We start from the raw sequence: 22,556 nt of genomic DNA on the forward strand, positions 1-22,556 counted from the left end.
TTTCAAAATATTTTTGTTCCCTATAGAAAGTACTAATGGGATTCACTTTGGAGGTATAAGGTGGGTTCGATGGTTAAGGGAGAAGGGGAGAGTGGAGAGGTCTTGGGTTCAATGTCTTCTGCTAACAAAAAACAACATTCTAACAAACACTAACATTTGGCGATAAAAAAAAAGTACTAATGCAATTCACTTTCAACTGTCTCTCACTTGCTGGTAAGCTCACAAATCATGAGATTCCGGAGAAGCTGGTGGAGGATGTGAAGAAAAAGTCTCGTGAGTTTCATGATTTTTCGGTGGAGGAAAAGGAGTTTAGTGACAAAGTCCCTTTTACACCCATCAGGTATGCCAATATGGGAACATGGATATTTACTAGCTATATCTTCCGTCTTTGGGGGGTTATGACCGTGAGAGGTTTTCCTTTCTTGTTTTTTTATTAAGAGGTAAGCAGTTAGGTAATTCGATATTTTGACTTTCAATTGTATGAAAATGGACTAGAGGCATCGTTTGCTTAAAATAAAATAAGGACACTTGGCACGTAGTCATGGATAGTGATAGAATAATAGAACACTAGAAGCATGATTCATGATTAGTTGAAGAATATGACAACAACTAGAAGAAATACTATTAGAGATGTGTTAGTTTTTTTCAAAGCGTGAGACATGGATTATAAAATATTATTAGTAAATTCTCAAGGTTCTGTTTGAGTGTGTGAAGCAAAGGAAGTGTGATGAGTTTGGAGGCAGACCTCACTAAATTTTTAAATAGATATTTATAATTTACAAAAAAAGAAAAACCTTCTGTAAAACCTAACAACAGTTAATATGAATAGTTTGATGACATGTTCCTTATATACACAGGTCTTTCAAGAAGTGCCAAATATGGGTTAGCAATAGGAGTGGGAATACCTGGACTCTTGTGTCTAATTGGGATTTCTTGTTGTATCTGCGGCAAGCTAACCAATCGTCCACATAGCGTGGATTCAATAAGATGTTCCTTATATACACAGGTGAAATTGTGCAGATGAAATTGTGCACAGGCCTTTATATACACCTTATATTTTAATTCATCCTTTTTGCCTAATCACCTCTATTTTTCTTTTTCCTTCCTTTTCATTTGTTAACTCATTATGAATCTAACTAATTTTAAAGTGAATGGTTTAATATTACATCTCAAAGTCTCTCTTACATGCAAGAGTATTGTGAAACTGATGGCAGTAAGGGATCAAATTTTAGATGACTTGCTGATCAATTTTGAAACAAAAAGTCAAACTTATAGTTTCAACAACATACAACCTCACTAGAAGGACATTTAAATCAATTAATTTTAATTTTAAAATTAAAAGAAAAATTCTCAATTCTTTTACAAATGGCAGGAAGAAGGTAGTGGTGCAGGCCAACAAAAACTACTTGATAATTCAAGGTCAAGGGTATCTGAATACAACCATAGAATGGAACAACACCGCAAATTCCACCGGCTATACTTCCTATAGCTACTCCTTTTTCATCTTTGCTTCTAAGTTCACTGCTTACAACATCAGCTTTAAGGTGATATTAAGCATGCATGCAATTCAATTGGTTACTTTGTTCAATTTCACGTTCTTGCATACGTTGTGAACATTATTAACATGTATATATATGTTGTAACTTATGATTTTTACGATTTATTTTCTGAAAAGAACATGGCTCCTCCACCGCCACCAAGAGTTGTTGGGGCACAAGCAGTGGCACTGAGGGTTACCATGATCAAGCTGCTTTCTATGGGTGTGGGTTTTATGGTGCGCAGGACACACTCAATGATGATAGTGGAAGACATTATTTTAAAGAATGCTTCATCCAAGGATCCATTGATTTCATATTAGGAAATGCTAAATCACTTTATGAGGTAAAAATAAATAAAATAATATAAATAAATAATTGCCTTCCCTTTAAAGTATGTCTTGTCTACCGCAATTCGTCACCACATACACAAATTAACATATCACTCTTAATTATATGCATCCTCTGCGATATTACGGCTTTAATTAAATTTTAGTTGCCCCATCATAAGTGAAAGATTAGGAGAAACGTTTTTTTTTTTTTGTGAATAAAGATTAGGTGAAACTAGTAATGCTCAGATGAGGGATTTAACTGAATGACAAGTTATTATATGAAGGTATATAAATGGCATTCATTTGACAAAGTGAATTGAAGTAAATGCCATTCTAGCATTACATACTTAAATTAAATTTACTTTATTCATTTTTCCATTCAATTATTATAATTTTGTCATTTTAAACGACTGAAATCCTTAATTTGACTCACATAATTTAAATTATGTAATTAGATCAAAAACATTATTTTTTGTTTGTTTTATACACACACAAACACACTCTTTGCATTTTGCAGTATGCAATTAATATGATATCATTAGGAGAAAACTTGATATATAATTGGAAAACACACAATTTAAGTTGTGACACGTGCAGGATTGTACCATAAAGTGTGTGGCAAAAGAAGAGAAGGATGAGATTAGCGGATCGATCACCGCTCAAGGGAGGCAATCGATGAATGAGGAAAGCGGATTTTCCTTTGTGAATTGTAGAATTGTTGGAAGTGGAAGTGGAAGTGGGAGGGAGTGGCTTGGAAGAGCTTGGGGAGCCTATGCCACTGTGTTCTTCTCAAGAACATACATGTCTGATGTCGTAGCTCCTGATGGATGGAACGATTTGAGAGATCCCTTTAGAGACCAGTTTGTATCCCTTCTCCTCCTTGTCATTTTTATCTTTTAACTGATCAATTTCAACACATTATATTTTTACATCCAATAATCTTATTGAATGAACATGTTACTTCCTCTGAAAGACCTGTGTATATAAGGAACATGTCATCAATTAGACACAATTAGACCTGTGCACAATTTCATCTGCACAATTAGACCTGTGTATATAAGGAACATGTCATCAATTAGACCTGTGCACGGATTCAATAAGATGTTCCTTATATACACATTATATTTTACCTATTTTTATCTTTTAACTGATCTATTTGGATTGCAGATGAAATTATGCTGATATTACTTCCTCTGGTCTTGATTATAAGGCATAGTTTAGAAGGAATTGATAGTCTTTTGTATAAGGCATTTTAGAATTCCTATGAAGCATTGAATCTTTTTTCCATTACTTGTCGTTATTAAATATTCTTAAGTATTTGTACTTTTTATTGATAGTGGCTCATAACACTCACACACTTTAATGTTTTCACATCTAACATAACAAGTTAATGATTATTAAAAAGGGTATAATTGGTACATTAGCAACATTTTATAAAAAAATTGATAAAATCAACTGAATTAATTACTTTATTTGTCTGTGTAATTTATTTCCAAAGTGCCTTATAATAAGGACCATAGGGAGTAACTCTTATGGAAGAATTATAAATTATGTTGTCACCATCTTTTCTCATTTTCTTTCTGCTTTAGAAGCACAGATGTGTGCTATGAGTGTTTAATAACTGTGTCTTGCAAGTTACAGCCCTTGCATGCCTTGATGGTATATTATTGTATTTGATTGCTTGTCAATGTTATAACATTGGGAGTGTGATTTCTAACCCTCTATTTGTTTGGGTAGAAAGGGAGGGGAAGGAAGTAAGGAGGGAGATTGGATAGGATAGAAATATCAAATTTCCAAAAATTTTTTGAGAGGAGAAATAGGAAGGAGGAAATTATTTTTGTGGTGCTCTATCACCACTATGCTGATGGTGGCCAAAATCTTGTGAATACCCTGTCAAAGTTCATAACTATCATACCTCACTTGTCTCCTCTCCTACCTTGCAACTACTACTTGACCCCCCATGCACCCTCATGAGACCATTATGGACCCTCTGGTCTCTCTCTTGCAACCCATTTAAAGATTATTTTTTTTATTCCTCTTCTTATTTTCAGATTTTTTTTATTCAGTTCTGAACTGTTGCTCCCTAGGTAGTCTGGAGTGACCAGGCTGAATGAATTTATGTTGTTGAAGGGAATATCAGATAGTATCATAGTCATATGCCTTTATTCCCAAGTTACATAGAAAAAGGGATGCAAGTGAAAATTACTTGTAAAGAAGGAAATGGAATGAATTAGGCTATGACTTGGGATTTTTTGATAAAAGTACACCTGACTATGTCATATGGATTTTTTTATTTTCCATTATCTTCTGTTAATGTGTATTCTTTTTATTTTTTTTAAGAATTGTTATGTGTATTCTGTATTATTAATGTACTTGCATTTAGCAATTTGATGTTTGTAGCCTCTCTATTTGCTGCTTCTTTTATGAAAAATCAGATTGAGTATTGTTGCTTTACTGTTGAATACTGAGCAGTATTATTTTAGGCTTGAAGATGATTTATGGTTTCTCTATTATTTTGAATTTTGTGAGTTAGACATACCATGCTGGAATTTGTTTCATATGTTTTCTATCATAAGAGGTGCTCAAATTTCTCCATTTTAGTTATTTGTACTTAATTATCAATTTATCATGTAACCATGCACTATTCTCTTATTTTGTCATTAGAATACTTGAACTTCCAAGTGTGCCATCTTATTTGTGATATATTGTATACTATAGGTCTGGACCCTTTTTTATTTTCTGTCATTGGGTATTCAGTATTGTTTGTTACTTTGGTCATCAATCATTGTGATTTGATGCGTTTTATGTGAATCCTATCTGAATCTTATCAATTAGTTATATGTTAGTCTTATGTCATCTGCTTTCATTTATTATGCAGCACCTTTGGCTGTCCATTCGATGAAGGATGCCACTTCCTGCATTATGTTCCTGGTGGCTTCAAAGTTGGTAGCAATCCTGTTAATGATCAATGTTGGTAGCAATCTTGTTAATGACTGGTATGTGTGAAGTAACTTTATTATTAGTAATATATAGTTAATAAATTTCAAATATTCATTAAAAAAATAACTAATTTTTAATTGCAGGTTGACCCCCATTCAACATCGGTGCTGACGTCAGCACCGATGTTGAAATACTAACTTACAAAGACGTTCCTGGAGATCCAACGATGTAGAAAGCGCAGTTTCAACATCGGTGCTGACGTCAGCACCGATGTTGAAATAATAACATACAAAGACATTCCTGGATTTCCAGCGATGTAGAAAGCACGATTTCAACATCGGGGCTGACGTCATCACCGATGTTGAAATACTAACATACAAAGACGTTCTTGGAATTCCACCGATGTAGATTTTTGCGGTTTCAACATCGGGCACGTCCGAACAAACGATGTTGAATGAATGCATTCAACATCGTGCCTGAAAGCACCACCGATTTTGATCCGAAGCTTTCAACATCGGTCATTATGCTGGCACCAATTTAGAATATTATGGATTTTTACATCGGGCAGTTGACGAACGTTGTTGAAACGTTAGCCTATCAACGATTGTACATTCTACATCGTCTATGCACCGTCTTTGAATGTGGGTTTCCACCGATGTAGAATTCGCGCTTTCCACTAGTGAAGGTTAGTAGTGGTCTATTGCTACCTTTTTTTCTTCATATTTTTGGTGATATGCTTTTGTAACTATTCATCAACCACTTTCTTGTCTGGATTAGCACCGCACATAAACGTTATACAGTAACAATGAAATTTTAATTTAGGAACATAAAATGTTATTATTGAAGAACATAAAAATTGTTATGTTTTCTCTTAACCTCATTTTACCGAGATTTTGGATGTCTGTGTAATTCTATTACAAGTTATCAAACATGACAAAACAACACATTTTGGAGGAGCTGAAGCATACCATGTGTGGTTAATAAAAACACGTGTCCTGCCTTTAATATCACTTTAGTTAAGTTTTTTCATAATCAAAACTGTTTTACTGGCCTTATTCATCCAATTACTAAACCAGCAAAACATCACAATTCATCAGTAATCACAGTGCTCTAGTTTTATTTCTTTTATCATGTGAAGTAGATTTTATTTCCATAATTATTACATGAACAAAAGATTTTGTGTTCTATTTTTTTTTCACACAAAAATGTTACAGTATTATGTAAAATAATTTTAAAACTGTTTTTTTTTAAAGAAAAAGAAAAAAATATGTTTGGTGATACTGTTTTTAAATCAGCTTACGTAGTTAAAAAATAAGAATTAGAAATATTAAAAAATTGTCTTTATATAAGATATTTGTCTTTATATAAAAGATGTTGGTACCAAAGCACTATAATTTAGCAATGGAAATGAGATTTAGAGAAAGGGACTAACCTCTATTCTCTATGATGTGAGAAAGTATATTTTTATTTTTTTATTAGGAAAACACAAATATTTAACATCCAAATATATCTTCAATAAGTCCAAATTAATTATAGAATTAATTTTGGGGAAAATTAATTTTGGAGAAAGATTTCCTCCTATGAAAGATATGTGTGGGGAAAATTAATTATAGAATTTCACAATACTTTAATATAAGTCCAAATTAGGTGAGATATATTCACTTTCTATTAAATTAAAATATACTTCTTTAACAAAAAATTTTTTGCATATTTTCTAAAATATCATATATTTTAATTTGAAATCCTATTTTATATGTAATATAATATGGAAGGCTAGTCCAGCTTGTTTTTATTACGCATACTATTTGTTCAGGTTAAATGAATGTTACCAGATTTTGGAGAGAACATGCACGGCGAGTTTCTTGAAATTCTTCGCAATTTATTGGACTCATGCACATTGTCAGGACCACAGGTTCATGTTTCTGCTATTTTCTGGAACATGCCCACTTATAGTTAGATGACATTCTGCTATTTTCTGCTATTGGTTATTCTAAATCTAATTACTCAATAGGAAATCTAGAGTTAATTGGTCCCTATTGCCCACTTATAGTTATCTCTTTTGTCTAGATGCCATTGTTTTTGTTTTTTCTTTTAGTTTTATATTAATATTAATTATTAGTTTTTAGTAGTGAGTTTTAAACTCACTACTTTCTCACTATCTCTTCCCTTTATTAATCTAACCTTTAAAATCTTGTCTACAAGTCAGTGTAGTTTCCTAGGTTTTCTTTTTTTACTAGTTATTATCTTCCCACTAAATTTAATTCTATAAAGTCTTATTTTGGGGAAATGACTATATAATAAATTATAAATTCTCTCCTAATTATTTTTTTAACAATAATATCATTTATTATTATTTACCCTTATAAAAATTACAGAAAATTGTTTTATTGGTTTTTGATTCAGTGTATGTCTAATGATTTTACTAGAAAATTATTAAGGGTAATTGACAAAAAGAAATATACAGGATGATTCAGCTTTCAAATTAATTTAGATAAGTTTGTGTTTTCTGTAATATTCAAGTCCTCAAATGAATGTTTTATGTGAGATCATCAAATTTTGTTAAGTTGAAAATATTTATCATCACACAAATCATCTGTTTCTTCTTCTTTCCTATTTTTTAATTAAAATTTTTTTAACAAAAAATGATAATAAGAAAGAATTTTGTTACTTATCATTTTTTTAAATGATGTACCTCTAAATAAGCTTCACCTCAATTACGGTAAAAAATGACTGTCGGCATGACAAGTAAATATTTTACTCTTACATTTTGAGTTGTGTTGGTCTTATTTCATTTCATTTTGCTTGTAAATTGCATGTGCTTGCTTACTAAGTATCCACCTTGATAACCATTATGTATTGAAACCTTGAGAAACACTAGCTCAAGGAATGTAGTATCTATCTTATTTTTCATTTCAATGGAGAAAGTTCATTTTTTCTAATATTTTTTTTATTTTTTTTAAAAAAAATACATTCTAAGATGGTTTTAAAAGAAAATCGTTTTAGAATGTCTATATTCTAAGACGGTTTTCTCATAAAACCGTCTTAGAATCCTCAATATTTTTATTTTTTAAAAAAAAATACATTCTAAGACGGTTCTCAAGAGAACCATCTTAGAATGTCTATATTCTAAGACGGTTTTCTCATAAAACCGTCTTAGAATCTTTAATATTTTTATTTTTTTAAAAAAAATACATTCTAAGACGGTTCTAAGAGAATGTAGACATTCTAAGACGGTCTTTTGAAAAACCGTCTTAGAAAGGTTGCACATCCTAAGACGATTCTCAGGAAGATAACCGTCTTAGAATGTATAACTTTTTTAAGACGGTAATTTAAGAACTGTCGTAAAAAATTTTGACTTTTTATGACACTGGTTACAACGATGGTTCAAAACCATCGTTAAAAGTGCTTTAAAACCGATGTAAAATCCTCTTTTTATAATAGTGCCACTACCTAAGCACCGTCCCAGACGTTGAGTGACCAACAATAAAATAAAGGAAAAAGTGTTCCATTCCATGCATGATCATGCTTTCTAGGCATTATAAATGAAGTAGTCGGTAAAAGACATTGATTCGTGTCAGTGAAGTGTGAATACTCACAATCTGCAGCTTGACGGTTTTCCCTTCCATCTCCACGGTTCTGATTTTTTGAAAATAAAATAAAATGAGTGTTGGGCCATAAATAGAAATAACAAAAGAGAAGAAGAGTGATAATTACGAAATCAACTCCAATAATACTTACGTAGCTGTCGACCTAGGAGTCATCCTAAAACGAAATGAAGAAACAAAGGAAGTGAACCAAAAGAGAGATTAGGAGAAGCAAATAAAGTGATGACTCACAGCGAATCTGAGAAGCAAGAAGGATTTTCCAATGGAAGAGTCACCGATTAGGAGAAGCTTGATCAGGTAATCACTGAAACCAAACCAAACCCCAAATTAAACTCGAAGGCTAAATTTTATAGTTTAAAGACAAGCCCAGAAAAGGAAACTCGGTTGAGTGCAGGAACGACGACGAGATAAAGCATGGCTACCCAACCCATCCTCAAAGCCAAACCAAAATCGTAAAAAGAAAAAATAGAATGAAGATGAGAAGAGAAGCAAAAACAGACAATGCTCAGGCTTTGTGTAAAGAAGAGATGAAGAGAGAGGAAATATCTCAACGTGGCAGAAAAAAGGCAACACAGCAGGCAGGTGGCACAAAATAAAGCAACAGGTGGCACAAAATCAAAGCAAAGCTGGAGGGCTATAAAATGACCAAAAAACCAAGAAAATGGATAGATGTCAACACCTCAGCCATGGGCATTTTAGTATATTCATCATACTTCAATTTTAGTATATAGATATTGATGATTAGATGGAAACAACAAATCTTTATCTGTTAATTGTTATGCTTTTAAGCCAAACCTTTCCTCTAGTTTTTTTTTTGTGCTTTTCTAATAACTTGTGATTATCAAGTTTCATATTTGCTTTGTTAATTTCAAAGCATAGCCAATTGTTGAAACTATCAACCTGTGCATCAATCAGTATATTGAAAAAACTTGAAATCAGTAACCAAAAAAAACGGGAAACTACTCCCATAACTCTTTATGTTGAATTGTGTCAGTATTAAAATTTCTCACTACATTCACAAACCTTGTCTGAACAATTGTGCATATTTTGTAGGTCATCACGGGGACAGATCCCATAACCATTCGTGCTAACTTGAAGAATGCACTTCCACATGCATCGGAGAAGCAACTTGTAAGCATAATTTGAAATACTCAGTTTCGCTATAATGCCTATGCAAGTACTGTATATATATACTATGGGTTGAGCCAGGACTACATTGTGAAGTTTCAGATGTAATTAGAACAATTTATTATCCACATATGAATTTGGATGCTTTGGGAATTAAAACTGAGGTCCAGGCTTTCATGAGTCTGAAATCTTAAAATTAATTTGAGATGTCCTCTTTAGAATTCTATTATTGTACAAGTTAATAACAGTTTCCTCTGTGGACTCCAATCCTATGTTTCTGTAAAGTTATTCTGGTAATTTGAAACAATTTATGCCACTAAAATTGTGTTACTTTGTGATGCTTGATGATCTGTGTTAATTTCATCTTCAGTATGATGCTGCAATTCTCCACCTGTCATTTGCAAGGCTTTTGGGTCTACCTAAAGCATTATCACCTTCGATAATATGTTCTACAGTATTTATTAAAATTTATTAGTGCTAGTTGTTAAGTGACATAATCGTTTATTTTAGGATTGCACTTAGTTCCTGACTTGGATATCAGCACGATTGTCCATTACCTATAGCTAAGAAGTAACAATTGTTAACTTGTTATTGCTTTAGAAGAAGCCTACAAAATACAAGTTGATATCAATTTATTTCACTCTACATGCAAACATTATTGTAGTCTAAAAAGTTTTAGAATTTATTTGTGATATGACGCCAGCGTATTTTCTTTTGTTGGCAATACATTTGGAGCATGGTAAAGTGTCAAGTGATATGGACAAAAAACTAAGTTTAATTTATATGCTCTATCAGTGCAAAAATATTTATATTGATAACCAATTAGAAATCACAGTAGTTGATAATACGGTAGTATGATATTTAAGATAGTTTTACAAAAGTGAATCAACTCACCATGCATGTTAATTTGTAATGAATAAATGACCTATTTGATCTTTTATCTTACTTTTTTATTTAATTTGGTCATTTATCTTTTAAAAAGTTCAATTTGATCTTTTATCTTAATATTTTTGTTCAGTTTAATCCTTTATCTTTTAAAAAGTTTATTTTGATCATTTATCTTTTTTTTGTTCAATCTAGTCATTTGATCCATTCAAGATTGACGTCATTAATCATTTAAGAATGATTTTTTTTTTGTTGATAAAAATGAAGTGGAAGGATAGGGGAGAAAACCGAACTAAAAAAAATCATTTTTAAATGATTAACGAAATCAATCTTAAATAGATTGAAAGATCAAATTGAACAAAAAATAAGATAAAATATAAGATAACAGACCAATTAAACTTTTAAAAAAAATGAAAGATTAAACTTAACCAAAAAAATAAGATAAATGATCAAATTAAAATTTTTAAAAGATAAAGGACCTGGATAAAAAAAAATAAGATAAAGAATCAAATAGGTTATTTAACCATGTGTAATTATATGATAGTGTAAAATGCCTTTAGGTCATTATATAGATTATTTTCTTAAAAAATTAATAAGGAATGAATATGAGGGCAGATAGGATACCAAAGAATGACTTCTTGTAATGTGTAGGAACAGCTTAGAATGTCAGATGGTGTCCATTTTTTCCACGACCTAGTTTATCGACTTAACAGTCAGATTCATGGATTCAAGGTTTGTGCTTATTTGTTATTTAATGGGATAGTTATAATTGGAATTACAGTTAAGAAGTTTGAAATCTGAAAGGTTCGTTAGCAGTTGGTATTGGAATTGCTTTACCTAATGTTTAAACCAAGGACCTGATTTGTTATTGACATTGTCCCTGTTTGTACCGGCTCCTCTCATGCTATTATCTTTCACCTGGTACATGGCACTACCTCTCTATACATACACTTCTTATTCACCAAATACATCTACCAAGGACCTGATAACTCCTCTCACATGTCATGTTCTCACTAGATATCGGGTCTGTTTATCCACTTTTTTTCATTTTCTTTTCTTATTTTCTTCTCTTACAAGTGGTTATGGAGAAGTTTAACAGGCCCTCAGTCTCTGATAGGAGGCTATCAAGTGAAAGGGTCATTACTCATTTGTATGAGAGGGTAAGAAGAGTATATGTGGACGATAAATGAATGTTTATGATTAAAAAATATTTAATGATTACATGATCACTTAAAAAATTACATAATTATCTCTTAATCTTAACCTTTCATGATTATGGAAATGATTCGCTCAAAAATTCTTTCACTTGACATGCTCCCGACCCATATATATAGTATTAAATATGAGAACTTTTTTATATGAGAGCTATATATTTAGGTCATATATGAATGATCAAATTTAAGTGCTAGTGGTAACAAAACTATTTTAAAAAGTTCTCTTGTATTTTTTTCTATCAATCTTAACTATTTAAATATAATCTAATTATCTATATTTATAATTCTCATTCCATTTCTTAGAATAAGAATTCTGATTTGATATGATCTTTATAAAAGCATCCCTAACATTTATTTACATATATCCAAGCGGTGGTGTCAGAGCTCTTGTACGTTGAGGAATATGATGTGCTAGCCCTTGCTCTAAATGGAAGAATGAACACTCGCAAATTCAGACTTGGGTGCTCAAAAGAATGAAGTTGTCTTACACGAATATTAAATTTAGTGGCTGCAAGAATATGCACTAATGTGTAAAAGAACCATTAGTATGCAGAAGACTACATGATTTTTTGTTTCTTTTACTGAATTAAAAGTGAGTCCAAATGATATCATAGGTGAGGTTATACTAATGTGTATGATCATTGATTCATAGAATTATATTTTATACGGTTAATGGACTTCAATTTTTTTCCTTTCTTTTCTTTGCTGCTAAGTGCTAACTGCCACGAGGGTTTTGCTTTAGATACCAGCCCAATTGCTGATACGCCCAACAAAAAAGATAAAATGGCAAAAATATCCTTCACCTATGTTTTAAATGTGTTTTTGTTTCCTCTCCCGCTCATTTACTTAAGCAGCATAGGGCCTCCTCTCTCTGATTTGTTTGTCTTCTTCACGATTTCGTTGTCGCCACCATTAATGCCACTAGTGACCGATGCCACCACGCCATTCGTGTTTCCTTGACAGAGATCCATCATGTCAAGGTACGTCTCCTTTCCTCTCACTCTCGCTGTCGAACTTGCAGGGATGGGGGGATCCGTATATTTATTTTAATTTATTTTTTTCAATTTGAGATAAAAAAATTATTTTATAATTATTTAAAAATTATAAATAAATTAATATTTTTGTTTTAATTTTTTTTTGTAATAGATAAATATTGTTGTAATTTTTTGTGTTATTTTATTTAATTAATTATATTTATTTTTTGAAGTTAATTTTTATTAAGAACTTAAGTAATTTGTTTATTTTAAAATAAATGTATATATATTATTGTGTTTAAAGTATTTTTAAACAGTATAAGTAAATTAGTATTTCTTATACTTGATATTTTAAAAAGTGTTTTATAAATGTTACACATTTTAAAAGAGTTTTATAAATTTATTAGTATATATTTGACAATTTAGTTAGTTTAATAACAAAATGTAAATTTTTAAATTACAATTTATATATATATATATATATATATATATATATATATATATATATATGACTGTTGATATAGTCATATGTATATTATTGCAGTCATAGTATTAAATATGTATATAAATAGTGTTTGGAAGTATAAAATTAAAATATTTTCATTAGTAAAAAAAATTAAAGTTATTGTCATAGTAATTTCTTGAAAAATGAAATAGTGATTTGTTAGAAATAAAAACCAAAATTGTAGTTATATTTTGGTCATTAATTTAACTTTACTAGAATTAGTGTTGTGTACTTTATATATTTGAAAAAAAAATTGTATGCATTTATGAATATATTAAAGTAATAAAAAAGTTATTCAAAAAATAATAAAAAATTTATTTATAAATTATTAAATATTAATTGATTGAAGTATTGTTTGAACGCTTACATAAATTGTTTTAACTGTTTCAATGTGCAGATTATGATTAGAACCAGAGGTTTGGGTCGAACTTTAGGCAAGGTTATAGGAAGAGCCTTAGGGAGAGAAGTCAGTGGTGATGCAGATGAAGCCCCCCAACAGCGAATGCTCCCAGCATCTACACATAGACAATGGGAAGCTGTAACTGTTGTTGAAGATGTTCAGCATGTGGATCATGCAGATGACGAGGTCCATGAATAGCCTGAAGAAGCAGTTGTTGATTATGTAGTTACTGATGCTAAGGGTTTTCCAAGCAGACCCCACAACACATCAGTTTTGATAGACTATGTTTATCATGTGGCAGCAAAAGTTTGGAATGGAGAGGTATTTATATTTTTAAATAAATAATACTTTCATAACTATTTGTTATTATTGCTTAAATGAGTTAAATTATGATTTTCAGGAACATCTTGAGCTGAAGTTATCCTCCCATGGAAGGAAGGTTGAGAAATTTGGCAGGCCTGCTCGAGAGATCAAAGGCTTAGTGGCTGCCACAGGATTAAGTCCTCTGATCGCATGTTCACTGGACACGAGTGATCAAGGACTTATGTCCGCTTTCGTGGAGAGGTGACATAAGGAAACTAGTAGTTTCCATCTGCTAGTAGGAGAGGTGACTATCACCTTGGATGATGTAGCATCACTGTTGCATCTGCCTATTACAGGCGCGTTCCATAGCTTTGAGCCTCTTTATGTGGACGATGTCGTGTTTCTCTTAGTCGAATTCTTTGATGCCATGGGGCATATGTGTGACTATCTTGGCAGTGAGACGTATATCGGAGCAAATGTGACACAGCACAGTGGACTGTAACAACTCAAGCGTATTTGTTGCATCTACTTGGTTACACACTCTTTGCTAACAAGAGTGTCACACACGTGCACGTGGTATTCTTGGACGCATTTCATGACCTGACGCAAAGTGGAAGTTATGCATGGAGAGTTGTTGCACTAGCGCATATGTATGACAATTTGAATGATGCGTCAAAGAGCACAGTCCAGCAACTTGCAGGATATATCACACTATTACAGGTAATTTAATTTTTTTTAATTTAATTTTAGTTGGTTACTTTATTTGATAATTGTGTTGAATTTATTTGTTTTTAAAATATGTGCAATGTTGGATCTACGAGCATTTTCCTATTGTTGGTTCTGCTATTGTTGCTGAGGATTATGATGAGAGGAAACCATGTTCCTACCGTTGGAAGTCTGGGAAGGCATTCCCAGTATCGACGTACCGTAAGCGTTTGAATAGATTGATGTCTGATGTTGTGTGTTGGATACTGTACGGGGAGCACCGTGCATTCAGAGAGTTTGAGGTTATCTCTTTATTTTTCGGTCATATCAGATGGGGTCCATCTACTGTCATACACCGATCGAAGAGGGTAGTATGACAATTTAGGTATGTGCAGATCATTCCTCCATACTTTGTTGCTCCTTCTCTATGTATAGAAGACATTGATGATAGATGGATTCGATTTTCTGAATACATTACACCGGTGGGTCAGATATGTGTATCGCCTAGACAGTGTTCTACATGATATCTCATCCCTTCATGAGTCCGGCACAACCTGGGGATCCTCCTAAACATCCGCTCGTGCAGCACCATGACACATTTGTTGAACCAGATGTTGCTCAGCACCCGGTAGCGGCAACGGCTATGGACAAAGCACCTGAAGATGCACATGCTGATGTAGACCAGCCTCGACATGCAGTGGTAAACAAAATTATCAATTGTGACTGTTACTCAATGTATGTGAACATGCATTAACCCTAAACTTTTTTATGGTTTTTTGATAATTTACTAGGAGGCTTGCCAAGCAATAGTTGAAAGGTTGGAAAGGCTGCTCAACCTAAGGATAGTGACCGAGGGAACAGAAGCATACACTGTCACCGAAGATTGCCTGGGCATCGCAAGAGGTGTCACTACGTAACGAAATGTCTACGTTCGATCCAGACGTAGGCAACGTATGGAAGACGCATGAAGATTGTTGCGATTATTTAGGTTTCATATGATTTATGTTTCATATGATTTATGTATCATATATGAGAATACAATGTTAATTATTTAATGTTATTTGATAAGTTTTTTAAATAATTTAGTTTAAGTCGTATTTGAATTTAAAAGTAATCACCAATTTGCATTATTATGTTAAACCTTTAGTCACCGTAATTAGGCAAACCAACCCAATTATCCAAGTAACACTAATTAATTACGTCACAGTAAACCTTGATCAGTGGATTCACTTTGGGATAAACAGACAAAGACATACTCCCAATAAATACCGTCTTAAAATTTAGTGAAACACGCATATATTATCGTATTACATGACAACCGCTTAAGTAACTAAATGTTCAATCTTCACCTAAATCAACAAATTATGTTTTCAACCTTGACAAATTTGTATACTACTGCATTCTACTCATATGTAGTGTGGGTCACTGCTTTGTCTGATGATGACAATGTGTAGATCATAACAACGCTAGTGGCGGTAACGGACAACGTTCTCTTAAGAATACATGTTGCATAAGGACATACACATTCAAAATGTCAGAACATATTTTTTTTACAAAAATTACACAAACATGATGATCATGTATTTACCTAAACAAAATTATAATCATACACATGACCGATACATATGACGCGATGCACAGAAGAATCTGTTGGTGGTTGACTTCTATGAAGGAAAAATCTCATCCTTTGTTGGAGTGAAAGAGAAAAAAAGGATCACATTATACCTTGATGCAATGACATATCCCATGTCGATTATATTCATTCACTTATCCATGGTAACTTGCATGTAACAGCCAACAAATTGAATTTATTTAAAGCAAATTAAATTGACAAGTAGAAAATGCTTTAATTCCTCAAATCTGTCTATGCCACCAACCAAGTTAATATACTCATCAGACCATTTTGTAAGTTCTTTAAGCAAATGGTTGTGCACCAGTGACCATGAATCTTCACCCATACCTAATAAGGCAGCAATTGCACGATATCCACAATTACCATCAGTTTTGACATCAACAATATTTACAATGGAATCATGAATGCATGGATGAAATTGATCCAACATCGGCATGTTCCTTATTTGAATTGGTTGCTTAGATGATGATGCACTACGTTTGACTAAAGAATTACTACTCTGCACAAAATGTAATGCATTAACATTCTCCCAATAAGACGGATCACGCTTTGTTGATCTTTGTTGTTTGGTCATCGGTTTCTTCTAAGCACCTTTTGTTTTCACCTTTTCTGGAGGAGCACACATAGAGTTTAGATCAGGGTAAGAAATTTCCCAAAGCTTAATCTTCAAAGTAACTTTGCCACAAACATCAAACTCTTTAAATCGCTTGGATATAGTTTCCATCTCTTCGGTTATGCTCACTTGGGGCTCAAATAATCCTTGGTCTAAAAAACTTAACCTCTGCCAAAACATATGGATTGTCTCAAGTAGTATGACACCAAGAACATATTTAGATAGCTCACATGCACATGGAAGACCGTGACTAGGTCTCATCACACATCCACAAGAGAAGAGTTTTTGTCAACATAATGTACACACTCAAACTCAGCAACAATCTGATTTAAAGCATACCTTGATATCATGCCAAGTAATCTCTTGTATAAGGTAACTTTAAAAACATATGCAACTACATGTGTACTTGTCTCAAAAGATATCTTAATTTCAGGGTGTTGCAGTGTGATCATGTTGTTTATGGCTTCCGAAATACTACATAGGTCTCTGAGGCTATTTTGTAGTAGTCTCTTTAAGGCCCAATGAGTAGACTCAACCCTGCATATGAAATACACAACCAGGTAAAGAAACATAATATTTTTTTAATCCATTCAATCGTAAACCATGACAACTACAAAAATTTACAATTTTCGTACCTGTTAGTTGTTGTGTTTCTCAAGTGCATCACCTTATTCGTTCAGACTTTAACAAATCTTTCTTTGTGAGGAATCAACCATGTTTGGTTGACATAGTCAACAAACATTGGCCATAGTGAGCAAGTAATTTCAAACTTCTTAAGACACTCATCAAATTGTTACTCAGAAGGACAATCCACCAAACTCCCCCAGGCTTCCATGACATAATCTCATGCATTTTTTTTACCAACCAGTGTTTTACACTTTGCCTTCACATTCTTATCAATATGAAACCGACACAAGAAATTGTTAGCCTCAGGAAATACAGTTTTCACTGCACTCATCAATGCTAGATCTCTGTCGGTAACAATAACTCCAGGGAGTGCTTCACGTTTGAGGAAAAAACCTTGAAACCATTGTAGACCCCAAACAACATGATTCAGACATTCTCCCTCCAAATAGGCAAAAGCAATAGAGAATGTCATCTCTATTGGGGTCACACCAACAATATCAAGTAATGACAGCCTGTACCTGTTTGTTTTGTAGGTATTGTCTATCAAAAATACCAAATTACAAGCATTGCCTAATTTGACCGCATCATAATGACTCCAAAATATGTCACGTACAACATCTTCATCCTTCAATCTATGCCAATGAATATATTGATCTCGTTTAAGAAGCTTCATTAGTTGTTGTATTTCATTATTACTGTCTCTTATGGAAGAACGGTAAGCATTTCTTGCATTGTATATTTGCTTGATTGTTGTATAACTATTGTCATTGTGCTCCTTCAACATTAGAAGAATATTTACATTTTCTACTGTCAGTATATGTTCTTACCAAATCCTTCTTCTTGGTCTATACTGACCACTCCTTTCACAACCAATTAAAACAAATGAGGTCCTTCCTCTAATACCATTATTTGTGTCTGACCTCATAATCACCGCCACAAATCCAATTTCATAAGCAACAAATTGAGCCCAATGCAGAACATCATCACGGGTAGCAAACACTTAGAATGCAATCCATACAAGTTTAGTCTTCAAGGAACATTCATTTAATTACTTTAATGACAATAAATCATATTAATACCCAAGAAGTGTTGAACGCATCAGAACAATCAACATGTTCTTCATTCACACCACCTTCGTCTTCCTTTTGGTCATTCATATAAACTTCTTCAGACATTATACTATCATACATCCATTGATATTCATCCATCTTAAGAAAACATTCAAAAATTTCAATGACAAACAAAAAAAACCCTAAGCAAATAAACTCGAACCGCCTAAACCCAACCCGATTTTGATGGAAAGTACCTGCTTTGATCGGTTATGGACACTGGTACGAGTATGTTTAAGCAGAGATGGAGATGGATATCAAATTATACTTGTACCTACCACTATTATATTTTTTATATTTTTTTCACAATATATATATATATATATATATATATATATATATATATATATATATATATATATATATATATATATATATATAAGATTTTATTGTTATAATTTTTGAAAGTATAAATCAATTAGTTTAATAGTTAAATAATTAAATAAAAACTTAAAAATATTCATTTAACTAAAAATATAATTGATTTCTTAATTTTTTAACTTTAATGTTATTCATTATATTTATATATTGTTTGAATTAAAATATAATTAAAAACTTAACATATGATTTATTGAAATATATATATATATATATATATATAAATAAATTAAAATTATAAAAAGAGTGTAATAGGTTTTCCACATGTATACCAAAAAATACGGGTATGGGGATATTGGTTTGAATGTATTCAAACTTAACTCCAGGATAAAATGTAACCGATTTAAATTTGTGAGTACAAAAAATAGATAAAAAAATTTCCGTGACAAATTTTGAACGTTTAATTTCATATTTATGTAGACAAAAAACATATTTATCTTTTTAAATCAAAATTGTCAATACATATGATTTGTTATTGTCAAATATTTAAAGGACATTTAAAGAATTGGTATAGATTTTTAAAATATATATATAATTTTCTTAAACCTCGTATAAAACATATATAGTTTACTCAATTATTAATAATTATCTTTAAAATCATATAATCTAATTTCTGATTGGTTAATGATTTTAAACCATACATAATTACTAAACTATTTCGTATCAGTTATTATGTCTAAATTCTAGTTGTACTTTTGAAACCGACCCTATCTAGCAAGTAATCCCTAACAATAAAATTCAGTACATGACGACCAGGGTATACCGAACTAGCACTTCCATAAAATCAAAGAAAATTGTAAATCTTTCTAAAAAAAAGTATTTTTTATTAATTTTCTTATTATTAGACAAAAAAAATGTTTTAAGATATTAAAATATACTTATTTTTTCAGAAAATATTGAAAAATTCCTTAAAAAAAAGGTAAAAAGATAAAAATTCCCCTAAATAAAATCAATTCTGTGATTGCCAATCCAACGGTGAGATTGGATTCACCGGAAGCAGATAAATTCTCTCGTTTTCACTTGATTGCTTCGTTCTCTCACAGACAACTTGTGTCAAATCCTAAGTACACTCTCCAACCAACAACAACACGGCCTTAGTTTCATTCACTGACAAACTCCTTTTAAGAGAGAAGGATCGAAAATGGGAGCTGGAAGTTTCCTCAAGGTGGTTCTAAAAAATTTTGATGTTCTCGCTGGGTATGTGTTTTATTTTTTCTACTTTTCTAACTAAGCACTTTCCTTTCTTCAAAACACACACAAAACAAAAAAGCACTTTCCTTTTGTTGCTTTTACGTACCCCCTGTGAAACACACTACTCTCTAACTTGGAAATTATTTCTAGAATGAATTTTGATTACGTGCACAGGGCTTCACAATCGTACCCCAATGACTAAATTAACCATATTTTTCATGTTCAGTGTGTTTTTTCTTTGTGTATTAACTGATGATACCTTTGGCTTTTGGGTTTCTCTTGCAGGCCTTTGCTTAGTCTTGCCTATCCTCTGTAAGTGCACACAGTACATGTTAACAACTTTTTTTAAAAAAAGATTAACTGTGTTTTTAGTTCTGCAAAATTTTCTGAAGTTTGGTTTTAGTTCCTGATTATTAGAACCAATAGTTTTCGTCCATGTATTTTTTAAAATATTCAAATTTTAGTCTCTAAAATTAACATTTTTTTTCTCTGTACAGATACCAAAGTTTGAGTATTTCAAAAAAAATATAGGGACTAAAGCTAAAATTTGGAAATTTGCTAGGGGCTAAAAACACCAAAAAATCCCTTTTTTTTTAATTTCTGTTTGTTTTTATTTTGCTGGTTCTTGTTATGTGTTAAGCTATTGTTGGAGAATGAATAGATTGATTCATGGTTTGTGATTTCTTTGAATAATGCTTCAGATATGCCTCGGTTAGGGCAATTGAGAGCAAGTCTCCTGTTGATGACCAGCAATGGCTCACTTATTGGGTTCTCTACTCCTTGATCACCCTCTTTGAACTTACTTTTGCCAAAGTTATTGAATGGTAATTTTGCCTTTACCCTTGAATCTCTTTATGGTCTTTCTTGTGTGATTTACCTGATTTGAGTGCTCAATATATTTGATGAGAAACCTGCGATTTTGACCCGGAGTGGTTATTATTAAGAAAGAAGTGTTTGTCACAACTTACTAGTTAACTGCCATGGTAGATAAGTTTACCAGCAATGCAATTCATACTAACTTTTGTGGTGTTATTCTAGTCTTCAATCAAATCTAACGATCTACAATCTGTTCTATTTTACATGGAACACGGAGATAAAGACGTAAATGAAATTGAATGTTGAGTTTGATTTTGCTTTGAGTGTTCTGATTATTTTAGCTGCAAAAATCTATGCCTTATCTTGTGCATTGTAATAGTCTTAGAAAATGCAGTAATAACTAATAAATGCATAATTGTATACATTTTTTTACAGACTATAATTGTAAACATTTAAAGGGATTACTGTTATACTGATATGCAATATAATAACAATGAAAGTATACTTATACTATTAGGTAGTTAAATTCCTGTGAACTGTGTGACACTTTATCTGCATTATACAAACCTTGTATAATAGAGGAGTGCGCAACACATTCTCTTACTTTTTTTTTATCTCAACATACTCTCTCTAATTGATTGAAATTCATGTGGATCTCAATATTTTGGGAATAAAATCTGCCATATGAGAAATGAGACCCACATATTTAATGAGATCCACATGAATTTCGCCCAATAGGAGAGTGTATTAGAGAGAGTGTTGGAGAGTGTGTTCCTAACGTCATATGGAAAATGGGACCCACATTTCTATTGTGTTTACATTGTCATGATTATATGTAGAGAGATGATTAGGCTGGGGGCAAGTACTAAACTACTTGTGGTTAAATTGTCTGAATCTATTTTACAGGATTCCCATCTGGCCATATGCAAAGCTGATCCTTACCAGCTGGTTGGTCATTCCTTACTTCAGCGGCGCGGCCTACGTTTATGAGCACTATGTGAGACCTTTCTTTGTCAATCCTCAGAACGTTAACATCTGGTATGTCCCTAGCAAAAAGGACTCCTCGGGCAAGCCAGAGGACGTTCTCACTGCCGCGGAGAAGTACATTGAAGAGCATGGAACTGAAGCATTTGAGAATCTGCTTAGCAAGGTGTCTCCTAATTCCATATGTACAATTTGGTTACCAAATATTTATTCTATCTTTTGTTTTGTTTTTTTATCAACTATGCTATTTTTGTATCTCACCTTTTGTACTAATGGTGCTCATCATTCTGCAGGCTGGTAAATCTAGGAAAAGTGGCAGGCATGCAAATTGAAGCTATTGAATGCAATATATTAGCCTAGCTTGTGTCATGTTTGGGATAAAGGGGTGCATGTACATGTGTTGGCTTAACTTTTGTTAAGTTGTGTAACTATATCAGTCTTAGTCATCTATGTTTTGGCTCAAGGCTATACAACTATGGTATGTGCCAAACTGTAGTAAATAGAATTATAGAATATAGATAATAGATAATGGAGTACAATACAAATCAGTTTGTTGACTTTTTTTTTGTTGTTGTTGTCGTCACACTACTCCCTACCTCAACCACCCCACCCCCTCTCTCCCCCAACAAAATAGTCAAATAGGTTTTGGTCCATACTACGTACTAACTCTTAACACAGT

The 22,556-nt window shown here is 32.3% G+C and overlaps 2 protein-coding genes and 1 pseudogene across 2 annotated transcripts in view; all 3 read left to right on the forward strand.

The window, feature by feature from the left end:
* Positions 1 to 12,116, forward strand: part of LOC100789685 (uncharacterized) — a 51,027-nt gene extending 38,911 nt beyond the window's left edge. Inside the window, exons 7-10 of the mRNA XM_026128256.2 lie at positions 9,466 to 9,543; positions 9,911 to 9,994; positions 11,077 to 11,161; positions 12,010 to 12,116. Coding sequence (XP_025984041.1) covers positions 9,466 to 9,543; positions 9,911 to 9,994; positions 11,077 to 11,161; positions 12,010 to 12,116 — 354 coding nt within the window. The remainder of the gene's footprint in view (positions 1 to 9,465; positions 9,544 to 9,910; positions 9,995 to 11,076; positions 11,162 to 12,009) is intronic.
* On the forward strand, positions 1,186 to 5,101 carry LOC113001468 (probable pectinesterase 15; annotated as a pseudogene).
* A 7,753-nt stretch (positions 12,117 to 19,869) lies between the features above and the next one.
* LOC100811647 (HVA22-like protein a) lies at positions 19,870 to 22,439 on the forward strand. Its single transcript, XM_014774759.3, has 5 exons — positions 19,870 to 20,083; positions 20,363 to 20,389; positions 20,779 to 20,901; positions 21,800 to 22,043; positions 22,171 to 22,439. The coding sequence occupies exons 1-5, from the start codon at positions 20,028 to 20,030 to the stop codon at positions 22,207 to 22,209; spliced, it is 489 nt and encodes a 162-aa protein (XP_014630245.1). The 5' UTR covers positions 19,870 to 20,027; the 3' UTR covers positions 22,210 to 22,439.
* The last annotated feature ends 117 nt before the right edge of the window (positions 22,440 to 22,556 follow it).

This window comes from Glycine max, chromosome 4 (assembly GCF_000004515.6).
Source record: "Glycine max cultivar Williams 82 chromosome 4, Glycine_max_v4.0, whole genome shotgun sequence".
Classification (NCBI taxonomy): domain Eukaryota; kingdom Viridiplantae; phylum Streptophyta; class Magnoliopsida; order Fabales; family Fabaceae; genus Glycine; species Glycine max.

Excerpts from the sequence above, each read along its gene's own strand:
- LOC100811647 (XM_014774759.3), top strand. The coding sequence starts at position 20,028 with ATGGGAGCTGGAAGTTTCCTCAAGGTGGTTCTAAAAAATTTTGATGTT. Across the intron at positions 20,084-20,362 it reads AATTTTGATGTTCTCGCTGG|GCCTTTGCTTAGTCTTGCCT; the intron begins GTATGTGTTTTA and ends TTTCTCTTGCAG. Across the intron at positions 20,902-21,799 it reads TTTGCCAAAGTTATTGAATG|GATTCCCATCTGGCCATATG; the intron begins GTAATTTTGCCT and ends TCTATTTTACAG.